This window comes from Ranitomeya imitator, chromosome 2, assembly GCF_032444005.1.
Source record: "Ranitomeya imitator isolate aRanImi1 chromosome 2, aRanImi1.pri, whole genome shotgun sequence".
Classification (NCBI taxonomy): domain Eukaryota; kingdom Metazoa; phylum Chordata; class Amphibia; order Anura; family Dendrobatidae; genus Ranitomeya; species Ranitomeya imitator.
In genome coordinates, this window is record NC_091283.1 from 646,546,787 (window position 1) to 646,573,826 (window position 27,040).

A 27,040-nucleotide genomic window follows, 5' to 3' on the forward strand; every position below is an offset into this window, starting at 1 on the left:
AGACTGCAGAGGAACACAGACTTCACACATTAGATGTTAAGAGGGCCTTGATACAGTACCTATACAGGACAAGACAATGGAAGAAGAGTGAAGCCTTATTCGTGTTGTTCCAGGGGATCAGGAAGGAGCTTGGTGTTACAAGGGAGACCATAGCTAGATGAAATAAGGATGCCATTAGCTTAGCATACACCTCTAGTAATAGGTCGGTTCCTGAAAACTTGAAGGCCCATTCCACAGCGGGAAAAAGCGGGGGTGTCAATCAACATGTCATGGGAGAAGGGAAAAATCTTAGTTGCTTACTGCTATCGGGATTTTACAGAGCCCATGACCGTACCCGGATATTCCCTCCCCCACTTTGTCACTTGTGGAGTACAGAATGCTGTAGATAAGCCCCTGATGCGGGTGGGCTTAGCTCACCTTCCATTTTGGGGGTGACAGGTTCCCTTTAAATACCCAATAGACACAGGGAGTCCATTAATTCACAGAAAACATATCACGCATGGGTTTCTAAGTGTTTAATTAGGTAACCTTTCAAAACAAAACATTTCCCACATTTTGGACATTTGTTTGGCTCTTCCCCGGGGTGTTGTTGCTCATGTGAATTATAACTTGAAAGATCTAAAAAAGACTCATCACATTGAGAACAGGAAAATATTTTGCTTTCAGTTCATCTTCTTTTATGCACCAGAAAAGTACGAGCAAGAGGTAACTTTCTACACTTTCTAGAAGTTGAAACCATTTCAGTGGGATGAGCCTCCTGATCTAACTCTGCACTGGTAACACCTTCAGGGTGGACATGTTGCGACTTCTCTGTTCTATTATACCTTGTTTGGCCTCGATGAAGGGATTGAAAAGCGATGTTTTCAATGGCCTGATCACTAAGGTGTTCTCCAAAGTGACTTCTGTAATGAGTAGTCACGGCAGAAACACTTGTAAAAGGCTGATGACACTCTGGGCAATGATGTAATTCTTCTGTCTTGTGAACGCCTCCATGTCGTTCCAGCCGTGCCCTATTGTGAAAACACTTTCCGCACTTAAGGCACCTGAATGGCTGCTGTCCAGTGTGATGTCTCTGATGGACGACAAGTCCGGAGCGATCTCGAAAACATTTACCGCAGTCATTACATGAATATGGCTTTTCTCCGGTATGTATCCTTTGATGTATCACCAGGCCAGAACGGTCGGTAAATCGCTTGTCACATTCAGAACATGAGAATGGTTTCTCTCCTGTATGGATTCTTTCATGTCTGTCTAAATGGGAACGACTTGGGAAACATTTACCACATCCAAAGCATATAAATGGTCTCTTTCGTGTTTGTGGAGCACGTTCTTCACTTTCAGAGAACACACCACGTTTCCCCCCGGAGTGAATTCTACTGTGGTTACTAAGATGTCCTCTTGTTGTGAAATCTTTACCACACACAGGGCATACGTATATTTTCTCTGGCTTGTGGCTCTTTTGATGGTCAGAAAAATCTTTGCCGCTTTTAAAATTCATTCCACAGTCTGAGCATAAAACTGAAGCTTCATCTTTCTGAGCAAGCAATGGGTCAGTATCCATAGATATTGGTTGTTTATGAATCGCTTGATGGGCAATGACATTTGCACAATTGGCAAACTGTTCCCCACACTCTGGACAGGCAAAGGGTTTTTCTCCCATGTGAACGCTACGATGTGTCACAAGCTCACATTTTTTAGAAAAACATTCTCCACATTCTGAGCACGTGAATGTTTTCTGATTTTTGTGACTCTTTATGTGCAAATTAAGTTGTGTATCGTTGTTGAATGCCTTTAAACAATAAGAACATTGGGGTATCTGTTCACCATTTAAGGATATTATATCTGAGTCCATGAAGTTACCACCTGATGGACCCTGTGTGTATTCTATTTCACTACATTCTTGGTTAGGGCCTGGAGAATTGGAAGTTCTTGTAACGTGTGGACTCCTAATGTAGTCTGAGTCTTTGGCAGGAGATGCATGGTCTATTTCTTCAAGATCGGTAACTGTTAAAGTTTCTATATCAGTAAAATCTTCCTCACATGAACTTTGTTCTTCTTTTATATTAAGTAAAAGGAGATCTTCCTGGGAATCCTGAGCACATAATGGTTTCTCCAGTAATGCTTGCTCCTTCTCTTTTGCTTGGTTGGAACTATTCTCTTTCAAAAAGAAACTGCTGTCAGATTTTAGTCTATTACAAGAGACGGATTCCCCTGCTGACTGGGAATTGGGCGAGGTAACATCATACTGTTTATCTAGTATGACATTTTTTCTATCACTGAAGACAGATGACAAATGTGCTTCTGAATGGCAGATCTTTTTGTCCTCAGACTGGGAGGCTTGTGAATTGGTGGATTCTTCTGGCACACCAAAATGTTTTCTTGTTATAACATCAATATGATTTCCTGTTGGGACCTTTTGGCTTTCAGTAGTATCTGGTAGGGAGATATGTACAATTGTTATTAGTTTATTAAGAAAAATGTTAATCAGGCCTAAAGGGAACCTGTGACCATGAAAATGCAGTCCAATCTGCAGGAATCTTGTTGTAGAGCCGAGGGAGCTGAGTAGCAGGGCCGGCGTCACCATCCAGTACATCTGGGCATCTGTCAGGAGTGCGGACAAACGTGGGGGGAGCCAATCGCTGTTGTGACCAGTCTCGCTGAAGCAAGAAAATACTTCAGCTGGATGTGCATCCTTGGACGCACATTCAGCTAAACTGTATCACGGCGCACTGACCCATCGATTCCGTGTGGGCCATTACAAGGTGCCGGCCAATCAGAGGCCAACAGATGACGTCAGCATGCATGTGACAGAGGGTGCATGGCAGTGACGTCATGTGCCGCCTTTGCTTGCAGGCTGAAGTCAGCTAACAGCTTCAGAAGAGGACGGCGCACAACGGGGGAGCGAGGGAAGGTTTTTTGTTTTTTTTTAAATCATTGAGTACACGGTGGCCATAGTACTACATGGATGAGTATGGGCTGTGCATTATATCAGATGGATGACTATGGGCTGTGCATTATACCACATGAATGACTACGGGGTGTGCATAATACCACATGGATGACTATGAGCTGTGCATTACACTACATGGATGACTATGAGCTGTGCATTACACTACATGGATCACTGTGAGCTTTGCATTACACTACATGGATCACTGTGAGCTTTGCATTATACTACGTCGATGACTATGGGCTGTGCATTATACTACATGGATGACTATGGGCTGTGCATTACACTACATGGATGACTATGGACTGTGCATTACACTACATGGATGACTGTGAGCTTTGCATTATACTACATGGATGACTATGGGCTGTGCATTATACTACATGGATGACTATGGGCTGTGCATTATACTACATGGATGACTATGGGGCATGCATAACAATACATGGAGGGCTATGGGCTGTGCATTATATACTACATGGATGACTATGAGCAGTGCATTATACTACATGGATGACTATGGGCTGTGCATTATACTACATGGATGACTAAAGGCTGTGCATTATTCTACATGGATGACTATGGGCTGTGCATTATACTACATGGATGACTATGGGCTGTGCATTATACTACATGGATGACTAAAGGCTGTTAATTACACTACATGGATGACTATGGGCTGTGCATTATACTACAATGTAGTAGTGAAATCTTTGGCATTGCACTATACCTAAATTTCTCTGCTGTATCTGTGCATAATGATTCATGGTATGTATTAAAGGGGCCCACTGAGACTCTTTCGTCTGGGGCCCACAAAACCCTTGAGCAGGCCAGGCTGAGTAGATTGCTATATGTATTTTTAATTCACTGTCCTTTGTTTTTAACTATTGCTTAATTATCTCGTAGAAATCTCCAGAATTGGAATGGCACTCGGACCAGCTACTCAGCAGCACGAAAACTTGCAATCCTGCGATCACATTTCTCCTTCACGTGCCAACATTAGTGTGCAATCGGTTTTTGGTGCTCAGCTGTGTGCGAGTAATGCAATACGAAATCCCATAAAAAGAATAAGAAAACAGCGGCACTCACCAATTTGCTGATGCGCAGTACTTAATCCATGTACAGATTAATACAGTCTCTTGCTAAGAAGTTACAGGGGTGCGGGGAGTACAGGAGGACGACGGCCGTTTCGTGCGGATAGCACTTCTACGGGTCCATGATTGGTGAGTGCCGCTGTTTTCTTATTCTTTTTATGGGATTTCGTATTGCTTAATTATGCCTAAATAAAGATTTTTTTTTTCACTTTACCTGGTTGCAGTGCCGTTAAGATCCTTTTCCTCTTCTGTTACAGCTGTGCTCACCAGCAGGATCGGCACCCACCTGTGGTTCATCAGATTCAGCCCCAGTCGACTGCAATCATCATTACGTGGAAACTCCCTGATCCTCCCTCCTCTAGATTGCTATATAGTTTTGTGAGAAAAGATTCAGTATAATCTGTGATTTAATCATTTTCACCTCTGCTCTTTCTGGGATCTTTGGTCCAGTGGGCGGTCCCATCAGTGACTGACAGCTATAAATTTATGCACACTGATAAAGAAAGCTGTCAGTCACTGACAGGACCGCCCATTGGAATAAATCTCTCAGAAAGAGCAGAGAATTAAATGAAGAAATCACAGGTTACGCTGAATCTTTTCTCACAAAACTATATAACAATCTGTTCAGCTCCTCCTGCCCTATAACATGGTGCCTGCAGATTGGACGGCATTTTCCTAGTGGCAAGGTTCCCTTTAAACCATGTAGAAGACATTACTCCTTTACTCTCCGATAATGGACAACTACACATTATTGTAAACCCATTTCAAGATGTAGAAAGCAACAATGTCACCTGGCTTTTCAGAAGCTACCACCAATAATAACTGAAAAATTAAAAAAAGCACAGTGCCCAACCACTCCGCATTCTTCAAAAGGATGATGAATGGTGATAAAAAAGTGGGTAATTTATTGACCCATCTCAATCCACAAATATGGGAGCAATATAGTACCCCACTTTTTCAATATCTTCTGGAACACTGCCCATTTCTTATTTCCAATAATAGCTATGTATATTTGCTGAACAACCATCACTACTTGTAAACTTACCCAGAGCCATAGGGGACTGGCCATTCTTCATCATGACATGATTGTACAGATCCTTGTGTTCTTCTAAGTACTCCCACTCCTCCATGGTAAAATAGACAGTGACGTCATCATATCTAAAAGGAACCTGACACACACAATGAGTAATTATCCAAAGCCTAGGGTGATGGTAGAATATATCCCCGTATTCCCTGCAGCGCTCACCTCTGCAGTCAGCAGCTCAATGATCTTGTTGGTGAGGTCTAGGATCTTCTTGTAATTCCTTTTCCTGTGTATCAGTGACTGCGTTTTCACCCATTCGCTACACTTTTTCATTATTACAGAATCCTACAAGATCATGTAAACATTGGTAGTTACAATATAGAGATCCGTAATGGCATATTTCAGGCAAAAACCACAATCACAACCTACTTAACCTTCCTGTGTTAATTCTGTTGGATACACCATTTGTTTGTTTCCAATGTAGACCTTGATGGAAATACGAGCCACTATCATTTTGATAGCACTTCCCATTCTATGCTAGCGATATCCACACCCTTGTATCCCAAGCTCTGTAGGCACTTCTCTCCCCCACAGACGCCAGTGAAGTTCCCGTTACCGTACCTGCAGGTAGTGTACTCTGCTCCTCCCAGGCCGCGATTCTCCTGCTCATTACAATTAATCCTCTTCCTTTTCAAATTGTGTAGTCATAATTACTTTATAGATCCTAAAACTGGTCTCAGATTTAAATACCCAACTGCAAATTAAAGCGCTACAGCCTGAATTCAGATTCCCTATGTTTTTATCAAAATTATCTAGAATTAATACTCAGATTCAATTCACAACTGGTGTGGCACCAACCACTGATAGATCCCTGAGACATTTCGAGAAGCCCTCACCTCTCCAGTCAGCACACAGAGGATCTCCAGGGTGACACTTAATATCTCCATTAGAGGACTCCTAGTCTTCTCCGTCATTTTAGGGAGACTTGATGCCGCCTTGGTAACATATGGAACCGATGTCCAGGATTCTGCAGTTGATTAAATAAAAGGTTACTTTTTTTTTTTGTTTATATGTTTTTATTGAACTTTAACTTATAGAAAGGGAAAGACAGGAAGGGAAGGGAAAGGGTGGGATTTGAAGAAGGGAAAAATTGAACCCCTATAGCAATAGGGGAGACAGGCACATATACAATACTTGGTATAAATATAATATCTGGAACTTATATGCAATACCTGAAGGAAAAAGAAAAAAAAGTTGCTATTGTACTCTATTAGCATAATCAAAGATAAATACACAGTTAGTATTGTATGACTTCTCATTAAAATGCTATGAAAAATTAGATAATTTCAGCTCTGGCACTCTGTCGCTGCGTTATAGCTTAAGATCGTTACCTAAAAAGAGTTGGATTTTTTTTAAAAAAGAAAAAAAAAAAACTACGCATAATTCACAAAAGTTAGCATCTGTAACATCTAAGACTATATCAGTTGACCAGAGAGATACATAATATTATAAGAAGGCCTGTTGCGTCTGGGTCATCAAAGATAACACTCAGACCTATTGGGCGAAAAGTTCGGTTCTTTTAAATGCTATAATGTAGAATATCTGTATAAAAAAGAAAAAGAAAAAAAAATTTCGGAATTTTTAACTAAGGTTTGTATTAAGTTGAGGAAGTGGGACTAGGCGAAGACCCGGAGAAGACCACGCCTGCTTGGTTCAGGAAGACAGCTGCTTCTGCCGAGGAAGAGAAAACGTTCCATTTCGATGCGTAGTAGAACCTCAGATTAGAATACTGATGCCAATTATACCGGATTCCAGCTTGTTGCAGTCTTTGGGTAGTTTGTTGAAACATCTTACGTTTTTGTACAGTGTCCCTACATAAGTCTCTGTAAAAGGCTAAATGGCCATACAGAGAGGAGAGGAACCTTGATTCTTTCGTGACGTTAAGCAGTGAATCTCTCAGCCAGTTGGGATAAAAAGAGACGACCACATCTGCAGCTATGTTCGGCGGTAGAGAAGATGGTCTTCGAATTCTGAAAATTTTTTGAATCAGATTTCTCCCTTGAGTTTCAGGGAACAGGTGGAGGATCATAGAGGAGACGTAACCTCCCAGTTGCGATTTTTTTACTGATTCCGGAATCCCACGAATTTTCAAGTTATTTTTCCTTTTAAAGTTCTCGAAATTAGCTAGTCCAATCCTGAATGCAGCCACTTCAGTCTCTAAATAATCCAATGGGACCGACCACCCGGAGACGCCCTCTACATCTTTTGCTGCCTCCCGATGAGTATTCTGAGGGACCGGACTTTTTTGAGTGTATAGAGATCTCTTCGGAGCTTTATTCATATCAGAGTGTGGGGTGGTACTGATTTGTGAGAAAGTGTCTTTGAAGAGGTTCTTAATAAATTTCTCAGAGGTCTGAGCTCCTTTTAAGCTCATAGAGGTTAGGAGAGCCTTAGCTAAATTGACCAAAAAACTCTCTGAGGGTTGTTCATCAGAGGCTAAAATGTTGTCTATTAGTGAGAAATCGGTAGCCTCAGAGTATGATTGCTCCTGTACCAAGCCGCTGGTACTTGAATCTTTTGATGATCTCCTTGAGCAGTTTGAGTCCTCAGTGTAACCAAACTCCTCAGACTGAAAATTTGAGTAGGTGGTGTCCTCAGAATCAAATTCACTAAAGGAATTATTATCCTCTTGGTCAGAGTAAATTGAAGAGTCCTCACGCTTTGCAGCTTCAAAGCTTTCCTCACTCTTTGACAGAATAGTCAAGTCAGGGACTAAATGAGAGGTATTAGTATTGTCATTTGTTTGTAAATTCCTATCAGTGTCTCTGTAATCTTTAGACGACTGGTCAGGTTTCTCTCTGACAACCGAATTAATCCTCTCCATAAAATATGAGGTGCACGAATCAATCCACGCCTGTGACTGCTTTCCAGTTAGTCTTGGCGCTTCACCATCTGGAAGGGGTTTACTCCCACTTAAAGAGCATTCCTTATTTAAAGGGAGGATATCATTGGTGGTATTAAGCTGGATTCCGAGCTCTATAAATAAAGTCTCTGCCTTATTGAGGGAGGGTAGCGGTGATTTGAGGGACTCAAACTCCTGCACATTGTATAGTTTATTAAGCTCCAGTGCTGCAGTAGGTGTTGGGAAAGCCTCTGGCTTATTAATAAGCCGCCTGCCCTGTGTCCCAGCTCCTCCACCCCTCTCTCTCCATTGTAACTCACTGCGTTCTTCGTCAGTTCCATCAGCTGACATCCCGGACACACTCCCTTCCTCCTTCGCAGGGACGAACTCCGGCGCGTCATGTCTGAGGCTGCTAATATGAGTTCCGGGCGCCGGAGAGATCCCCCCGCTGTTCAATGCACTTCGGTCCCGCCGGCTCTCACCGTCTCCTGTCAGCTGTGTCCGGGCGATCTGCGGCCCCGTTGCAATCCGCCGGTTCTTCCGACTCACTCCTTCCAGAGTCGCGGCTGCTGCAGGGAGAAGCGCTCCTCTTCTAGGCAACCATGGGGAGTCGGCTTTAGTATCCATCCGCCGAGTCCTCGCTATGTGCTTCTCCACCGCTGTCCTGTCTCTCGCATTGGCACCTGTGATTGTCCCCGAATTTTCGGTTTTCTTGTCTGTAGAAGGCTGAATGTTCTTGTGGGTCTTCTTAGGCTGTATTTTAGGTCTCTGCTCCTCCAAGTGTTTGCTGGGATGCTGTCGGTTAGATGCGGGACTACTTTGCCTTTCTCCCGAGGAGAGCCGTCCTCCATTAGACACTAGCAGTTGCTTTTTCACTCCCGGTAAGGGAGATATCTTCCTTGTGCCAGCGTTTTTCCTTGAGGGTCCCATTCCTGCTATGTTCCGACAGGGTTTAGAGGCAGATATTCTAGCTTTTAGTAAGCTTTAAGTAGCATTTTTAGGGGAATTGGCAGGAGCTCCTATGGAACACGTCTGCTCCTTTCCCCTGGCAAACCACGCCCCCAAAAGGTTACTTTTTGATCACAAATGACTCTTGTCATATTATGGGAAGAATTTCAAGTTTTTTAGACTTACTGATACAATGAAAGCAATCCTGACACCATCTTTTCAAAGACATTAGCTATGTAGCCATCAAAGTGGGAAAGTCGATGCCCAAAAAATATAACTGAAAGCCTAATGAAAATTCAACCTGGTGACAATTCACCCAAAAAGCTAAATATGAACCACATCACTACCCAGAAAAAAAACTGGCCTTGACTTACTTACAGGATGAGACCTGTGAGTCACTGGCAGCGGGCAGGGAGAAGCCAACGTGGACTTCCCTGTCTGACTAATATCCAGCACAACTCGGTCCATGCTTTTAAGGTATGTTCTTTTCGGATAAGTAATAGCGTTTCAGGGTAAAACATACCTGGCTGCAATCATACAGCCAGTGTCTGATAAATGCCACTGTGAACTGGGCAGTATGCATCACCTGTTAGTTTCCATTTAAAGGGAGCCTGTGACATCTGTTAGCAGTATTAATCTGCAGTAATGAAACTGTGGCACCTGGGAGAAAATAAAGAATTAGTCACCACTCCGTAGAAGACACTCCGTGTTGTGAGCAGTGACTGTAATTGCTCCGGGCACACCGGCAAGACAAAGTCACCGGCTCCCAGGCAAAATAAAATTGATTTTCTTCCAGTTGCCGCACTTTCCGTATGGCACTCAGGCACCTTCATAAAGCTATTAATCTGCAGATTAACCCTATACCTGTAGGTTAATAGCGTTATCGGACCCGACAGGTTTCCATTAATAATTAATATTTACGATATGTCTACTTCACGTTTGAATACATTTTTAATAATATAAACTTTCCAAAACAAATTTAGAAGTGTTTTTAAGGTGGCAACTCAGTGCTAGAATGGTTTTCAGGCATCAATTCAGTTCAGAAGTAGTTTTGATGGACCAGTGAGACTTGAATCTGAAGGTTCATGCCACTTATTTGCTTACCATCTTACACAGATAAAACTGACAAAGATTCCCTCGAACTGAAACATCTGAAAAAAATCACTTGCTAGTGGAATAAAATACACTTCAAAATGTTTGTGCAGTGCATCTATATGCATGTTAAATTTTAACTGAACTGTGGATTTCTCAAAATATGGTGACAGAATAACAATTATTTTTAGGACACAAGTAAACAAAATTAAAATAAACCTATACTAGTTGGCCCGTGCGAAATTTTCCTACATTGGTTGCCGGGGGCGCAGGTAATTTCAGGAAAATCAAGCTGGTCAAATGTTAATATATTTAATGAGATGATGAACACAGAGAGGTATTTATATATGTAGATTGGTAATACAATAAATTGGCTTGATAAGTAGAGGCTAAAAAAAGTCTTGAGGTTGTGGTGCCACCTGCAGGTTGTTTTTTTCTGCAGGTTTCTGAAAATGAATGTTTAAACTGTATTTATTGATCAAATTGTGAATGTGTGGTTTGTTTGTGTCTTTTCTTGCTGAAGAGGGCAAGTTTACCTTTCAAATGGTGTATTATTTGCGTGTGTGGGGTGAAGTAATCACCGAAAAAGCAGTGCATGTTTACAAATGTGTTTGCAGGCTGGGCAAGAACTTCGGCAAGCTTTGTGGTAGTGTGCTTTGGGGTAGTGTGATGCCACCTGCAGGTCAGTTTTTCCTTACTGCAGGTTTATGTGTGGTTTGTTTGGCTATTTTCTTGCTGAAGGGGGCAAGTTTACCTTTCAAATGGTGTATCATTTGTGTGTGTGGGTGCAGTATGAACGGAAATACAAAGTAATCACCAAAAAAGAGTGTTTAGAAATAATATATGGATACATTTGGTATAGCTGTAATCAGAATGACCCATCAAGTTAAAACAGAGGATTAAATAAAGCTAATATTTCCTTAGCAAAATTAAGTAATTTTCCCCAGGAACAAACTGAATTTATTGTTGATTGCATTGTGTTAATATTGGAGCATAACTATTTTTTATACAGAATACATATTCCTACAGACGTTCTGGTACCGTCATGGGTATAAGGTTCGCCCCTCAGTTACACCAACCAGTATATGGGCAGTTGGGAAGACCTACCATCTTTCCTATCCTGGGGCATGCTCTGGACAAATCTGGTCCTCTGAAGAAGTTTAATTGATGCTATTTTAATTATTAATAATAATTTATATAGCACCATTGATTCCATGGTGCTGTGCATGAGAAGGGGTTACATACAAATTACAGACATCACTTACAGTAAGCAGACCAACAATTACACACTAATACAGAGCGGCGAGGACCCTGCCCTTGCGAACTTACATTCTACAAGATGGTGGGGAAGGAGACAATAGGTTGAGGGTTGCAGCAGCTCCAGTGTTGGTGAGGCGGTAGCTCCTTTAGTGGTGAGAAGGCAGCGGGGTCAGTGCAGGCTGTAAGCTTTCCTGAAGAGGTGGGTTTTCAGGTTCCGTCTGAGGGATGAGAATGTGGTTGATAGTCGTGTTGGGGCAAAGAATTCAAGAGGATGGGGGATATTCTGGAGAAGTCTTGTTATGCGGTTGGGTGAGGAGTGAATAAGTGTGGAGGAGAGAAGGAGGTCTTGGGAGGACCAGATATTACATGAGGGAAGATATCGGGAGATTAGTTCAGAGATATATGGAGTAGACAGGTTATGGATGGCTTTGTAGGTCAGTATTAGTAATTTGAACTGGATAATCTGAGGGAATGGGAGCCAGTGAAGAGATTTGCAGAGGGGGAAAGCGGAGGAGTAGCGAGGAGAGAGATGAATTAGTCGGGCAGCAGAATTAAGGATGGGCTGCAAAGGTGCAAGGGTGTTAGCAGGAAGGTCACAGAAAAGGATGTTGCAGTAGTCGAGGCGCGAGATGATGAGGACATGCACAAGCATTTTAGTAGATTGACGGTTGAGGAAAGGACGGATTCTGGAGATATTTTTCAGCTGTGGGCGACAGGAGGTGGAAAGAGCTTGGATGTGCGGTTTGAAGGACAGGGCAGAGTCAATGGTTACTCGAGGCAGTGGATTTCCGGTATTGGGGGGAAAGCGTGATGTCGCTAATTGCGATAGATAGATTAGGTGAGGAAGATCTATGAGATGGAGGAAAGATGATGAGTTCAGATTTGTCCACATTGAGTTTGAGGAAGCGAGAGGAGAAGAAAGAGGATATGGCTGATAGACACTCCGGGATTCTGGAGGTGGATTGTAGCATTCCGTATTAGAATTCTTCAAGTACATCAATAACAATTAATTTGGTTTAAATTTTACTCCCATGTATAGCCTCACCAGTATTACCTTCCAACATATTCTTGTATGCACACACAACATAATGGCCATATTTTTTTTTTAAGTTTTCATTAGTAAGTAGACACAAATAGCTTTGTTATTATGCACGTGTCAATTGTTGGGGTTATGGCAAATAATATGCGGGATACACTAAAAGACCGCTATCAGTCGCTTTGTGGGAACTTTTTAAGAACAGTTTTTTTTTAAGGACCTAATCACTTTAAAAGTGACTTTGAGGGGCCTATTTATTGGAAAACATCCAAAAGTGATACATTTTTTAAAACTGCATCCCTTAGGCTATGTGCACATGTCCGGAATTGCCGCGGCAATTGCGCAACTGTTCCGCGTGTAAAATGCCTGCGGAATTGGCATGCGTTTTCCCGCTAAACACTAGAATTTTACAAGCGTAATTAGCTTGCAGAATGCTAGCGTTTTCCAAGTGATCTGTAGCATCGCTTGAAAAACTGATTGACAGGTTGGTCACACTTGTCAAACATAGTGTTTGACAAGTGTGACCAACTTTTTACTGTTGATGCTGCTTATGCAGCATCAATAGTAAAAAGATAGAATGCTAAAAATAATTAAAAAAAAAAAAAAAAAACGTGATATTCTCACCTTCCGGCATCCCCTGCAGCCTTCCTGCTCCTCGCGATGCTCCCAGCAGCTTCCGTTCCCAGTAATGCCTCGCGGCAATGACCCCAGATGACGTAGCAGTCTCACGAGACCGGTACGTCATCACAGGTCATTGCCGCAAATCATCCCTGGGAACAGAAGCATCTCGAGGAGCGGGAAGGTTGTTGGGGATGCCGGAAGGTGAGAATATCATGATTTTTAATTTTAATTCTTTTTTTTTTTTTTACAGGTATATGGTTCCCAGGGCCTAGAGGAGAGTCTCCTCTCCTCCACCCTGGGTACCAACCGCACATGATCCACTTACTTCCCGCATGGTGGGCATAGCCACATGTGGAAAGTAAGCGGATCAATGCAATCCTATGTGTGCAGAATCCCCACGATTCCGCACGAAGAATGAACATGCTGTGGTTTTTTTCTGGAATTCGATTCCGCCACGGAAAAAAATGCAACATGTGCACAAAAAAATGCGGATTGCATTCTAATAATAGGATGGTTAATGTATGCATTTTTTTCGCGATTTTATCGCGAAAAACCGCAAAAAATCCTGAATGTGTGCACAGAGCCTTAACCCCTTTCTGCCATTAGACGTACTATTCCGTCCATGTGGGGTGGACCCTACTTCCCAAGGACGGAATAGTACGTTCAGCGCGATCGGCCACGCTCACGGGGGGAGCGCGGCCGATCGCGGCCGGGTGTCAGCTGCTTATCGCAGCTGACATCCGGCACTATGTGCCAGGAGTGGTCACAGACCGCCCCCGGCACATTAACCCCCGACACACCGCGATCAAACATGATCGCGATGTTCCGGCGGTGCACTGAAGCATCACGCAGGGAGGGGGCTCCCTGCGGGCTTCCCTGAGACCCCTGCAGCAACCCCGCAGTCTCCTACCTTCCTCCCAATATGGCCGTGGCATCCGGGTCCTGCAGGGAGGGAGGTGGCTTACCAAGTGCCTGCTCAGAGCACGCACTTGGTAACGCTGCAGCGCTCTTTGACAGATCGGTGATCTGACAAAGTGCTGTGCAAACTGTCAGATCACCGATCTGTATTGTCCCCCCCTGGGACAAAGTAAAAAAGTTTAAAAAAAAATTTCCAAGTGTGGAAAAAAATTTAAAAAAAAAAATCCTAAATAATGAAAAAAAAAATATTATTCCCATAAATACATTTCTTTATCTAAATTAAAAAAAAAAACAATAAAAGTACACATATTTAGTAATGCGTCCGTAATGACCCGACCTATAAAGCTGTCCCACTAGTTAACCCCTTCAGTAAACACCGTAAGAAAAAAAAAAACGAGGCAAAAAACAACGCTTTATTATCATACCGCCGAACAAAAAGTGGAATAACTCGTGATCAAAAAGACAGATATAAGTAACCATGGTACCGCTGAAAGTATCATCTTGTCCCGCAAAAAACGAGCCGCCATACAGCAACATCAGGAAATAAATAAAAAAGTTATAGTCCTCAGAATAAAGCGATGCAAAAATAATTATTTTTTCTATAAAATAGTTTTTATCGTATAAAAGCGTCAAAACATAAAAAAATGATATAAATGAGGTGTCGCTGTAATCGTACTGACCCGAAAAATAAAACTGCTTTATCAATTTTACCAAACGCGGAATGGTATAAACGCCTCCCCCAAAAGAAATTCATGAATAGCTGGTTTTTGGTCATTCTGCCTCACAAAAATCAGAATAAAAAGTGATCAAAAAATGTCACGTGCCCGAAAATGATACCAATAAAAACTTCAACTCGTCCCGCAAAAAACAAGACTTCACATGACTCAAATATGGAAAAATTATAGCTCTCAAAATGTGGTTACGCAAAAAATATTTTTTGCAATAAAAGCGTCTTTCAGTGTGTGATGGCTGCCAATCATAAAAATCCGCTAAAAAACCCGCTATAAAAGTAAATCAAACCCCCCTTCATCACCCCCCCAGTTAGGGAAAAATTAAAAAAATGTATTTATTTCCATTTTCCCATTAGGGTCAGGGCTAGGGTTAGGGCTAGGTGTTGTGAATTCCGCTCTTGGGCTCCCTCCGGTGGTTGTAAGTGGCACTTTTGTGAGTTCTGCTCTTGGGCTCCCTCTTGTGGTTTCAAGTGGTATGGCTGCTCCTTGGAGTTAGCTGTCATCAGCTGCATCCACTTATCGTCTCTTCTGCTCTGCTATTTAGGCCTGGCTCTTTTTTTCAGCCAGTGCCACTTGTAAATGGTTCCTGGTTGGATTCACATCTCTTTGGATTTCCCTGTTATCCTGACCAGTTCAGCAAAGCTAAGTTTTTGCTTGTTCTTTTCTGTCCATAGATTGTGGACTTATCCGTTCTGTGCTTTCTTTGTTTGTCCAGCTTATCAGTATGAATTAATTCTGTCTTGCTGGAAGCTCTGGGAAGCAGATTTACCCTCCACACCTTTAGTCAGGTGTGGAAATTTTTGTAAACTCTGCGTGGATTTTTTGTAGTGTTTTATACTGACCGCACAGTATTCCATCCTGTCCTATCTATTTAGCTAGACTGGCCTCCTGTGCTCATCCTGGTTTCATTCTGTGTATGTCTTTTCCCTCTCCACTCACAGTCATTATTTGTGGGGGGCTAATCTATCCTTTGGGGATTTTCTCTGAGGCAAGATAGCTTTCCTGCTTCTATCTTTAGGGGTAGTTAGCTCTTAGGCTGTGACGAGATGCCTAGGGAGAGTTAGGAGCATTCCACGGCTACTTCTAATGTTGTGTTGAGCTTAGGGACTGTGGTCAGTACAGTTACCACGTCCTTCAGAGCTTGTTTCATGTTGCTCCTAAACCACCAGATCATAACAGCTAGGGTTAGGGCTAGGGTTAGGACTAGGGTTAAGGCTACAGTTAGGGTTAAGGCTACAGTTAGGGTTGGGGCTAAAGTTAGGGTTAGGGTTTGGATTACATCTGCGGTTGGGAATAGGGTTGGGATTAGGGTTAGGGGTGTGTCTGGGTTAGAGGTGTGGTTAGGGTTACCGTTGGAATTAGGGTTAGGGGTGTGTTTGGATTAGGGTTTCAGTTATAATTGGGAGGGGTTTCCACTGTTTAGACACATCAGGGGCTCTCCAAACGCGACATGGCGTCCGATCTCAATTCCAGCCAATTCTGTGTTGAAAAAGTAAAACAGTGCTCCTTCCCTTCCGAGCTCTCCCGTGTGCCCAAACAGGAGTTTACCCCAACATATGGGGTATCAGCGTACTCAGGACAAATTGGACAACAACTTTTGGTGTCCAATTTCTCTTGTTACCCTTGGGAAAATACAAAACTGGGGGCTAAAATATAATTTTTGTGGGAAAAAAAAGATTTTTTATTTTCACGGCTCTGCGTTATAAACTGTAGTGAAACACTTGGGGGCTCAAAGTTCTCACAACACATCTAGATAAGTTCCTTGGGGGGGTCTAGTTTCCAATATGGGGTCACTTGTAGGGGGTTTCTACTGTTCAGGTATATTAGGGGCTCTGCAAACGCAATGTGACGCCTGCAGATCATTCCATCTAAGTCTGCGATCCAAATGGCGCTCCTTCCCTTCCAAGCCCTCCCATGCGCCCAAACGGTGGTTCCCCCCCCACATATGGGGTATCAACGCACTCAGGACAAATTGGACAACAACTTTTGGGGTCTAATTTCTCCTTTTACCCTCGAGAAAATACAAAACTGGGGGCTAAAAAATAATTTTGAGGGGAAATTTTTTTTTTATTTTCACGGCTCTGCGTTATAAACTGTAGTGAAATACTTGGGGGCTCAAAGTTCTCACAACACATCTAGATAAGTTCCTTGGGGGGTCTAGTTTCCAATATGGGGTCACTTGTGGGGGGTTTCTACTGTTTAGGTACATTAGGGGCTCTGAAAACACAATGTGACGCCTGTAGACCATTCCATCTAAGTCTGTATTCCAAATGGCGCTCCTTCCCTTCCGAGCCCTCCCATGCGCCCAAACGCTGGTTCCTCCCCACATATAGGGTATCAGCGCACTCAGGACAAATTGCACAACAACTTTTGGGGTCCAATTTCTCCTGTTACCCTCAGGAAAATACAAAACTGGGGGCTAAAAAATAATTTTTGTGGGAAAAAATTTTTGTTTTATTTTTACGGCTCTGCATTATAACCTTCTGTAAAGCACTTGGTGGGTCAAAGTGCTCACCACACCTCTAGATAAGTTCCTTAGGGGGTCTACTTTCCAAAATGGTGTCACTTGTGGGGGGTTTCAATGTTTAGGCACATCAGTGGCTCTCCAAACGCAACATGGCGTCCATTCTCAATTCCTGTCAATTTTGCATTGAAAGGTCAAACGGCGCTCCTTCCCTTCCGAGCTCTCCCATGCGCCCAAACAGTGGTTTACCCCCACATATGGGGTATCAGAGTACTCAGGACAAATTGTGCAACAACTTTTGTGGTCCAATTTCTTCTCTTACCATTGGGAAAATAAAAAATTGGGGGCAAAAAGATAATTTTTGTGAAAAAAAATGATTTTTTATTTTTACGGTTCTGCATTATAAACTTCTGTGAAGCACTTGGTAGGTCAAAGTGCTCACCACACCTCTAGATAAGTTCCTTAGGGGGTCTACTTTCCAAAATGGTGTCACTTGTGGGGGGTTTCAATGTTTAGGCACATCAGTGGCTCTCCAAACGCAACATGGCGTCCCATCTCAATTCCAGTCAATTTTACATTGAAAAGTCAATTGGCGCTCCTTCCCTTCCAAGCTCTGCCATGCGCCCAAACTGTGGTTAACCCCCACATATGGGGTATCGGCGTACTCAGGACAAATTGTACAACAACGTTTGGGGTCCATTTTCTCCTGTAACCCTTGGTAAAATAAAACAAATTGGAGCTGAAGTAAATTTTTTGTGAAAAAAAGTTAAATGTTCATTTTTATTTAAACATTCCAAAAATTCCTGTGAAACACTTGAAGGGTTGATAAACTTCTTGAATGTGGTTTTGAGAACCTTGAGGGGTGCAGTTTTTAGAATGGTGTCACACTTCGGTATTTTCTATCATATAGACCCCTCAAAATGACTTCAAATGAGATGTGGTCCCTAAAATAAAATGGTGTTGTAAAAATGAGAAATTGCTGGTCAACTAATAACCCTTATAACTCCCTAACAAAAAAAAATTTTGGTTCCAAAATTGTGCTGATGTAAAGTAGACATGTGGGAAATGTTACTTATTAAGTATTTTGTGTGACATATCTCTGTGATTTAATTGCATAAAAATTCAAAGTTGGAAGATTGCGAAATTTTCGCCAAATTTCCATTTTTTTCACAAATAAATGCATGTAATATCAAAGAAATTTTACCACTATCATGAAGTACAATATGTCACGAGAAAACAATGTCAGAATCACCGGGATCCGTTGAAGCGTTCCAGAGTTATAACCTCATAAAGGGACAGTGGTCAGAATTGTAAAAATTGGCCCGGCCCATAACGTGCAAACCACCCTTGGGGGTAAAGGGGTTAAAGTATTAAAAACTGCTGTCAAAGTTTTTCATCTTAGGCTTCTTTCACACTACCGTCGGGACGGAGCCGTCGCTAAGCGTCGGCGCGACGTACCGCAGGACGTTGTGAAAATTCAGCACAACATGGGCAGCGGATGCAGTTTTTCAACGCATCCGCTGCCCATTCTAAAGTCCCGGGGAGGAGGGGGCGGAGTCCCAGCCGCACGTGCGCGGTAGGAAATGCAGGACCCGACGTACGAAAAAATGTTACCTTGAACGTTTTTTCATGACACGACGCATCCAGTGCATGACGGACGCAACGTATGGCCGTATGTCGCAATCCATCGGCAATACAAGTCTATGGGAAAAAAACGCATCCTGTGGGCACATTTGCAGGATGTGTTTTTTTTCTCCAAAACAACGCATTGCGACGGAGGCCGAACGACGCAAGTGTGAAAGTAGCCTTACAGATGCCTCACAGAAATAAAAGCAGAAAGGAAAAAAAATTTTCTTTCACTATAATGTTGCTTTAGTCACAAACTTTCTCATTTTCACAAGGAGTAGTAGGAGAAAATTAACCCTGTAAATGTTTTGCAACTTCTCCCAAATGCAGCAATATGTGGTCGTAAACAATATGGTCATGGGGCAGGAGGCGAAATGGAAGGAGACCAAAATTGTCTGGAATAGAATGCGAGAGCCATTTTACATTTGCAGAGCCCCAGAGTGGCCAAAACAGCATAAGCCCCCAGAAGTGACACCATTTTAGCAATTATACCCTTCAAGCAATTAATTTACATGTGGATGGAGCACTTTGAACTCACAAGTGCTCCTTGGAATTTGAAACATTGGCCACGAAAATGTATTTATGCTACTTTAGCAACAAGATTTTCATTTTCACAATGTAATAGGAGAAGAGATACCCCTCCATAATAGTTATGCAATTTCTCCTAAATGAGCTAATATTCTTTATGTGGTAGACACTAATGTATTTTTGGAGTGAAAGTTTGACTAGAATAAACTGTAGATGCCAGGATTCATTTGCTGAGCCTCTGAGGTGCAGAATCCCCCATAACTGAACCAATTATGGAAACTACACCGTTCAGAGAACTCATCTTCAGGTATACTGAATATTTGAACCCACATGCGCTTTTATAACAGTGGGCCATAGAAAGAAAATGGGCTGAACAGTTTGTTATGCATTTCCACAACCATAACCCATATGTTGTTGTAAAATACTGTTTGGGGACTTGGAAGAGGGGGACTTGGAAGAGGAGGACTTGGAAGAGGAGGACTTGGAAGAGGAGGACTTGATAGAGGAGGACTTGATAGAGGAGGAGCCTCATTTGGCTTTTGCTGGAAGTTTGAGGATGCCAACTGCGCAGCTCTTGAGGTGCCAGATCAGCAGAAACCCCTCACCCACACACATAACTTAGGCCGGTTTCACATTTGCGGTTGTGTCCGCAGCGTTTCATCCGCAATAATCCGCATGCGTTGTGTATTCCTATATTTAACATTAGGAACGCAAGTGTCTGCGTTTGATTGCGTTTTGCCGTGTTTGACGACGCATGCATCGTTTCGTCGTCTGCGGTTTGGCGCGGTAAACGCTACATGTAGTAATTTTAGAGGCGTCAATTTGCAGACTAGAAACGTATGCGATTGTTAGCGGTAGAAATGCGCAAAAAAAACGCATTGCTGTCTATGTGAACGCTTGCAGCCGCAAGCACTTGCGTTTGCTTGCGTTTGTGAACGCATACGTTGCACCAGAGAAAAACATGTCTAGACACTGATTAGCCACCCCTCACATACAAGGTGATAAAGGGAGGGAGTGGACAGTTGCAGGTCACTATGCAGCAGACAGAGAAGCAGAGCAGACGCAGGCAAGAACCTTGGAGGAAAAAAGACACTGAACAATGTGAGTATATCCTAGCCAATGCCTTTATTTTCTATTTTCTGTCTCTACATGTCCTAATTTCTTCCATTTCTTTCTTTCTGCATGCATCAGAATGTCTTCTTCCTCTGATGAGGAGCAACGTCCTGGGCCTTCTGAAGCCGAACATGTCAGTGAAGTGAGTACTCGCCTCCTCAGATTGGTAAGTACTCACTGTCACATCTACACATATGACAATTTTTTTTTTCATTTTTTTTAGAGCACTTCTTCTACTGCGGCAGAGGCTGGGCAGGAGCACGGTCGAGTGTCAAGGCGGCAGCGTGTAAGTATACAAGGCTGACTGTTTACTGTATCCTCACTTTAGTATTCTTGAATCTTCCTTTCTTTACTTTACTCTTTCTTTACAATTTTCTTCTGGACTCCTATTGTATCTTGACTTTTCTTATTCATGCCATTTCTCAGCCTCTTTTTTCCTTCTTTTCCTTATGTTAATGTATACAACATTTAATGTCTTCATATGTTTTAGGTTCCAGAACGGGATGAGGACCTCATTGACAACGATATCCTCATCTCCCTGGTCCATAAGAGAGTCCCGTTGTGGGACACCTGGGTTCCCCAGCACTCGGACAATGTGACGATTCGGCGGCTATGGAATGAGGTGGCCAAAGCGATGTGGGATGGCTGGGACAACGTTCCTACTGGGGTCGGTCCGAAATGCATTTTGTAAGTATTGCAATGCATTGTGAAGCAGCAGAGATCTTGGCCGTGCTCACACAACTGTGTGTGATGAGAGAAACTCTCAGGAGTTTCTCTCATCACACACAGTTGTGTGAGCATGACCAAAAGTACATTGTCTAACCATATTTTTTTGTTTTTTCAACAGTGCTCAAAGTCAAAACACGTTGGCGTTCGATGAAGGACCGCTTCAACAAGGACCTGTGTCAAGAGAGCCGTGTTCCCAGTGGTTCTGGAGCAAGGATCCGAAAGTACAAAAACCATCGCATTCTGGCATTTTTAAGACCGGTCCTTGCCCAGAGAACGTAAGTATTTCTCCTGTGCATTAGGTTGTGTTATATTGCCATAATCTGTATGTTTCTATTCATCAGGAGTTGGCGTTTAGTAAATTTTTGGTATTCATTTTTTTTCCCTTTTTTCACAGAACATGGAGCAGCACTGTTGGCCCAGGTTCTGGAGCGGTCCTTCATCAGACAGCCACGGACCCGTCCCAGCCATCCACCAGCGCTGCAGCAAGTGGGCCTGCCACATTAACTGGAGACCAGGAAGCTGGTCCATCAGGTCTTCCCCTTTCCCAGTCCTCTGCCCCTTTTTTGGGGGGCTCCTCCCGGCAGCGGCAGAGGACATCGGACAGGTCCCTTATGCCCGAGTTTTTGCACTTGAGCTCGGTTTTTCACGATGGACTCAAGGCTTTGGGTGACCGAATGGATACTGCCATCAGCCATATGAATACACGTATCCAGGAGGTCACCAAAAGCCTTGACCAAGTAAAAGCCGACCTCCAGAGGCCAGCACATCATTTTTTTAACCAAATTGAACAGGGAATGTCGGAACACCTTACTCCTGATCTCCAGCTTAGTGTCATGCAGGCCTGCAATGCTGCTTACGTGCAGGCTATGCAGCAGAGTCGGTATTTTCAGCAGTGGCGGAATATCCACCTGTGCCTTCACTGTCACGATTAACCTCAATGCCGACCTCTGCTGCATACCTCTGCACGGCCACCTCTATTCCTAGCACTGCCGGACACCAGTACAGCACCACCACCATGCCGAGTGCTGTAGGACAGCCCAACGCCACCACCATGACAACCGCTGCTCCTGCTTGGACCTCCTCCACTGACACCACGATGCAGCAGTAGGACCCTGGCATGGCCTTCCGTACCGCCACCACGATGCAGCAGCAGGACCCTGGAATGGCCTTCCGTTCCACCACCACCACGATGCAGCAGGACCCAGGCATGACCTTCCGCTCTACGAGCACAATGGACCCTGGCATGGCTTTCCGCTCCACCACCACCACAATGCAGCAGGACCCAGGCATGGCCTTCCACTCTACGAGCACAATGGACCCTGGCATGGCCTTCTGCTCTACGAGCGCTATGGACTCTGGCATGGCCTTCCGCTCTACGAGCACTATGGACTCTAGCATGGCTGCACGCTCTACGAGCACTATGGACTCTGGCATGGCTGCACGCTCAACGAGCACAGTGCAGCCGGACCCTGACAGGTAACCAACCACGACCATGCCACGACATATGAGCCCACCGAGGCTTCCCAGAACCCGACGATCCCAGAAAGGGAGAAAAAATAAAAAACAGCGTACTATCAGTATTCCTCCCCCCTCACCTCCCAGTGTGTCTGTAATATCAGGTTTGTCTCACCCTTCCAGTGTGTCTCAGGCCTCTCATGTGTCAAGCCCTATCCCCGAACTACAGGACCCCACTAGCTTAATTGCCCCTTCTCCTACCACCCCTGCGTCGTCCACACTTAAAGGGAACCTGTCACCCTGAAAATCGCGCGTGAGGTAAGCCCCCCGGCATCAGGGGCTTATCTACAGCATTCTGTAATGCTGTAGATAAGCCCCCGATGTTACCTGAAAGAGGAGAAAAAGACGTTAGATTATACTCACCCAGGGGCGGTCCCGCTGCTGGTCCGGTCGGATGGGCGTCTCTGGTCCGCTGCGGCGCCTCCCATCTTCATTCCAAGACGTCCTCTTCTGATCTTCAGCCACGGCTCCGGCGCAGGCGTACTTTGTCTGCCCTGTTGAGGGCAGAGCAAAGTACTGCAGTGCGCAGGGCTTCTCTGACATTTCCGGCGCCTGCGCACTGCAGTACTTTGTTCTGCCCTCAACAGGGCAGACAAAGTTCGCCTGCGCCGGAGCCGTGGCTGAAGATCAAAAGAGGACGTCTTGGAATGAAGATGGGAGGCGCCGCAGTGGACCAGAGACGCCCATCCGGCTGGACCAGCAGCGGGACCGCCCCTGGGTGAGTATAGTCTAACGTCTTTTTCTCCTCTTTCAGGTAACATCGGGGGCTTATCTACAGCATTACACAATGCTGTAGATAAGCCCCTGATGCCGGTGGGCTTACATCACCCGTGATTTTCGGGGTGACAGGTTCCCTTTAACCAGGCCTCACAGCTTCACACCCCCCGTTTCCATCACTCTACCCCAAGCAGGCACAGTTAAATAAAAATTTTGTGTATAACAAAATAAATACTATTGTTTTTTGCCCCCAATTGTGTGTGGTTTAATTGTGAACTTCGCCGCCGGCAACACACACCGTGATCCATCATGACACAGGATACAGGAGCAAAATCTGAAGATTTCAGCTGTTCAAGGGTCTATATAAAGATATCCCAAAATACACGCCCTCTGTAGTCACATTGGCGGTGTCTGGTTATCTAGATTTTTCTCCTGTAAAATTTTTCACCATGCGCACCAAAAACGCAAACCCAGAAAAAAAACGCATGGAAAAGCGTGCAAACGCTGCGTTTTTTTTTAACCGCATGCGTCTAAAAAACGCCGCGTTTGTACGTGTTTATATGCGTTTTTTTCCTGCACTTGCGGATGCGGATTAAACGCTGCGGATTCTAACGCAAATGTGAAACTAGCCTAAGGGTTGGGTGGAGGAGGGGAGGGGCAGAACTGTCAAAGCAGCAATGATATCAAAACTGTCAACCCTGCTTACCGTGCCCTGACATCTCACTTGCATACTAATCTAAGGAATGCTTTCAGTAAATCTAGACAGCAGATTTTTTTAAATTGAATTTCTTCTGAGCATAAAGTGTCATACAAGGACCAGGGCATACTGTATTATGGATTTTGGTGCTGAAAAGGGATTTATTTTTCATTCTTACTCCTGTCCCCTATAAAATGAGTTTTACTTCGCCACCACAGGTCCAGCACTGCCTCTCTGCAGCCTCTAAGGTCTTTGTAGACAGGCTGCAGCGGTGACATCACTACTACTGCACATTACCGATGTGGCCAATCAAGGACTCATCAATCTTTGGCCAACTGTATAAGGATCAATGCTGAGCCCAAGTGACTGGCTGCAGCAGTCATGTACACTGTAGTTGTGACATCACCACTGCAGCCAATCAACTGTGACTGACACATCTCCAAAGAGGTAGGGCTGGAACCGGGGAGGAAGCGTTAAGCTTATTGTAATACTTTTACTGTGGGCAAATATATGGAATAGAAAAAAAAATACCGGAGTCTTTACAGCGTGTACTAGAAAGGTTAAAGGAGTATACATTAACCCCTTCCTGACGAAGGACAGAATAGTCTGCACTCGACAGCGGCTTATAGAGCGCCCCCCTGTGACGCTGATGGGAAATAGGCGGTTTATTGGAGCGGAGCCCACCGGGTGTACGGTCTTTCTATAGGGCTCCTCTCTGTGCAGACCCCGCCATGGTGAACACATTTGGGCCAGACACCCATAAATCAGGGTCAGACTATCCCAGGGGAACAGAGGTGTTACACAGGGGATAGTGCTGGCAGTGACGGGTGGACACTCCTGTGGGGCACGACACCATGTTGGACGATTGTCAGACTGACCACACACACCAGAGCTGTCACAGATACTGACATGCGCACAAGAGACCAGCCTCCTGTATCACTAGCACTAAACACGTGACGCTAGAGACTTTTCCAAATGTCACGTGACTCAGGCAAGTGAAAAGAAAGCAAGCGCGTGATTTACTACAGTGAAAACAAAAGTGACGGTAAAATCACGTGACTTCAGTCACATGACACGAGCGGCCGCGTCATAACGGACGTGTGGCCTGAAAAGAAATACTACGCAGTGACAGACTGCATGAGCTGTGAGCGCAGCACTGACCTGCACCGGCTCAGCGCCCGGAGTGTCATCAGAAGTCATCCACCGGTACTAGAGCGGCGCCGAGCCCGGACACCGGGCATGCAGAAAAGCTACGAGGGGCGGAGCCTGACGTCACTTCTTGGATGTGCGGTTCAAGCCTCGTTCCCGGAATGCCGTTATTCTCTTTTGATTGGCTGAGTGATGCGGCGTGTGATGCGTGACCCTCAGGATTCTGGGAGTTGTAGTCTTATTCCTTCTGTATCGTCCTCCTGACTCCTGTGGTAAAAGCTAAGCGTGTGTATAAGAGAACAAGCCATGGCGGTCACTAAGTAGCAGGGCAATTACCCCTATCTACATGTGGCCTCCCCAATGTGTCAGACTGAGCCAGCGCCACAAGGCCACATACACTTGGAGTTTACCGCCGACCTCTTTGGTTACCATTCATATTATTATATTCAATTTGTTATATTTTTCCTCTTGTGACCGTAACTATTTAGGTTGGCTATAGTCCCATAGACTGTAGCATAGCGCTAAGGTTCACATTGCGTTAGTGCAGTCCGTTCAACGCATACGTTAAACGGACTGCGCTAACGCAAGTGCCGACTTTTGCACAGCGCTAGCGCAGATGGAGCTTCTGCTAGCTCTATCTGCGCTAGCGGTGACGGACCCAGAAACGCTGCAGCTAGCGTCTCGGGTCCGTCACTCAAATGACGGCACATCGCTAGCGCACGCCCATTATGGGTGTTCGCTAGTGATGTGTCCAACATTGCAGTCTATGGCGGCGTTAACGGACTACGTTACACCGCGTTATGCCGTGGTGTAACGTAGTCCGTTAAACGTAGAGCCATAACGCAATGTGAACCATTGCGGCCAGTGTGTCGGGCCCTGATACAAGTTTTGGTACAAGGCTCCCCGCTCGACATCACACAACTCTATCTGCATCCTGGTTGCAGACACGGGTGAAAGCAATGAATAATAATAATAAAGGGAACCGTTCACTCCCTCCTCCATCATTTTCCTTGTGCGTCTGACGTCTCAGTGCAGCGGGCACAATGACTTCATGACATCGTGCCAGACCACATGCTACAGATACTGGAACAGCGAGGGAATGGGGAGAGGTGAGCATTTTTTTATATGAATCAACGAATATATAGTGGGGGGGATTAAACTATTTGGAGAGCTATAATAATCTTTATTTTTTATATAGCGCTAACATATTCCGCAGCACTTTACAGGTTGCACACATTATCTTCGCTGTCCTCAATGGGGCTCACAATCTAGAATCCCTATTAGTATTGTCTTTGGACTGTGGGGGGAAACCGGAGTACCCGGAGGAAACCCACGCAAATACAGGGAGAACATACAAACTCTTTGCAGATGTTGTCCTTTGTGGGATTTGAACCCAGGACCCCAGGGCTGCAATGCTAACCACTGAGCCACCATGCTGCTCCTATGTGGGAGGGCTGTGTGTGTGGCCATTAAACTGTTTGGAGGGCCATTCCACTGTTTGGGAAGGGGGGGGTATGTGGGGCCATTGTACTGTTTGGGGGACTCTGGGGGGCATTATACAGTGTCGAGAGTTATATAGGGTTCATCATGCTGTGTGTAAAGGGTTGCGTGAGGGTCATCATACAGTGTGGAGGCCATCATACTGTACGCAAGACCATTATACTGTAAGGAAGGCCAATATATCATATGAGGGGCCATCATACCGTATGGAGCCTTGTGTGGGGGACATCATATTGTGTGAAGGGTCTTATACTGTGTGTCGGACTGTTGGGGCCATCATACTGTGTGTGGGGGACTTTTGGGGTCATCATACTTTATTGGGGTCATTGTGGGGGTCATACTTTGCAGGAAGGGTCCTGTAGGGTCATCTTATTGTCTAGGATGAGCTGCAGCCTGGACTTCCTCTTCAGGTTCAGTTCGTATGAG

At 44.4% G+C, this 27,040-nt stretch overlaps 1 protein-coding gene across 4 annotated transcripts; it reads right to left on the bottom strand.

The window, feature by feature from the left end:
• Window positions 1-500: 500 nt before the first annotated feature.
• LOC138665407 (oocyte zinc finger protein XlCOF22-like) lies at window positions 501-25,252 on the bottom strand. Of its 4 annotated transcripts, none has more exons than XM_069752856.1 (5): window positions 25,127-25,252; window positions 5,965-6,095; window positions 5,291-5,413; window positions 5,090-5,213; window positions 501-2,433 (listed from the first exon to the last, which is right to left on the bottom strand). In XM_069752856.1, the coding sequence occupies exons 2-5, from the start codon at window positions 6,040-6,042 to the stop codon at window positions 668-670; spliced, it is 2,091 nt and encodes a 696-aa protein (XP_069608957.1). In that variant the 5' UTR covers window positions 6,043-6,095; window positions 25,127-25,252; the 3' UTR covers window positions 501-667. The 4 variants fall into 4 exon arrangements, with proteins under 4 accessions (XP_069608957.1, XP_069608960.1, XP_069608958.1 ...); XM_069752859.1 differs by having other exon boundaries at window positions 5,090-5,202; window positions 25,127-25,233; XM_069752857.1 differs by lacking the exon at window positions 25,127-25,252 and adding an exon at window positions 11,340-11,464.
• Between the last annotated feature and the right edge of the window lie 1,788 nt (window positions 25,253-27,040).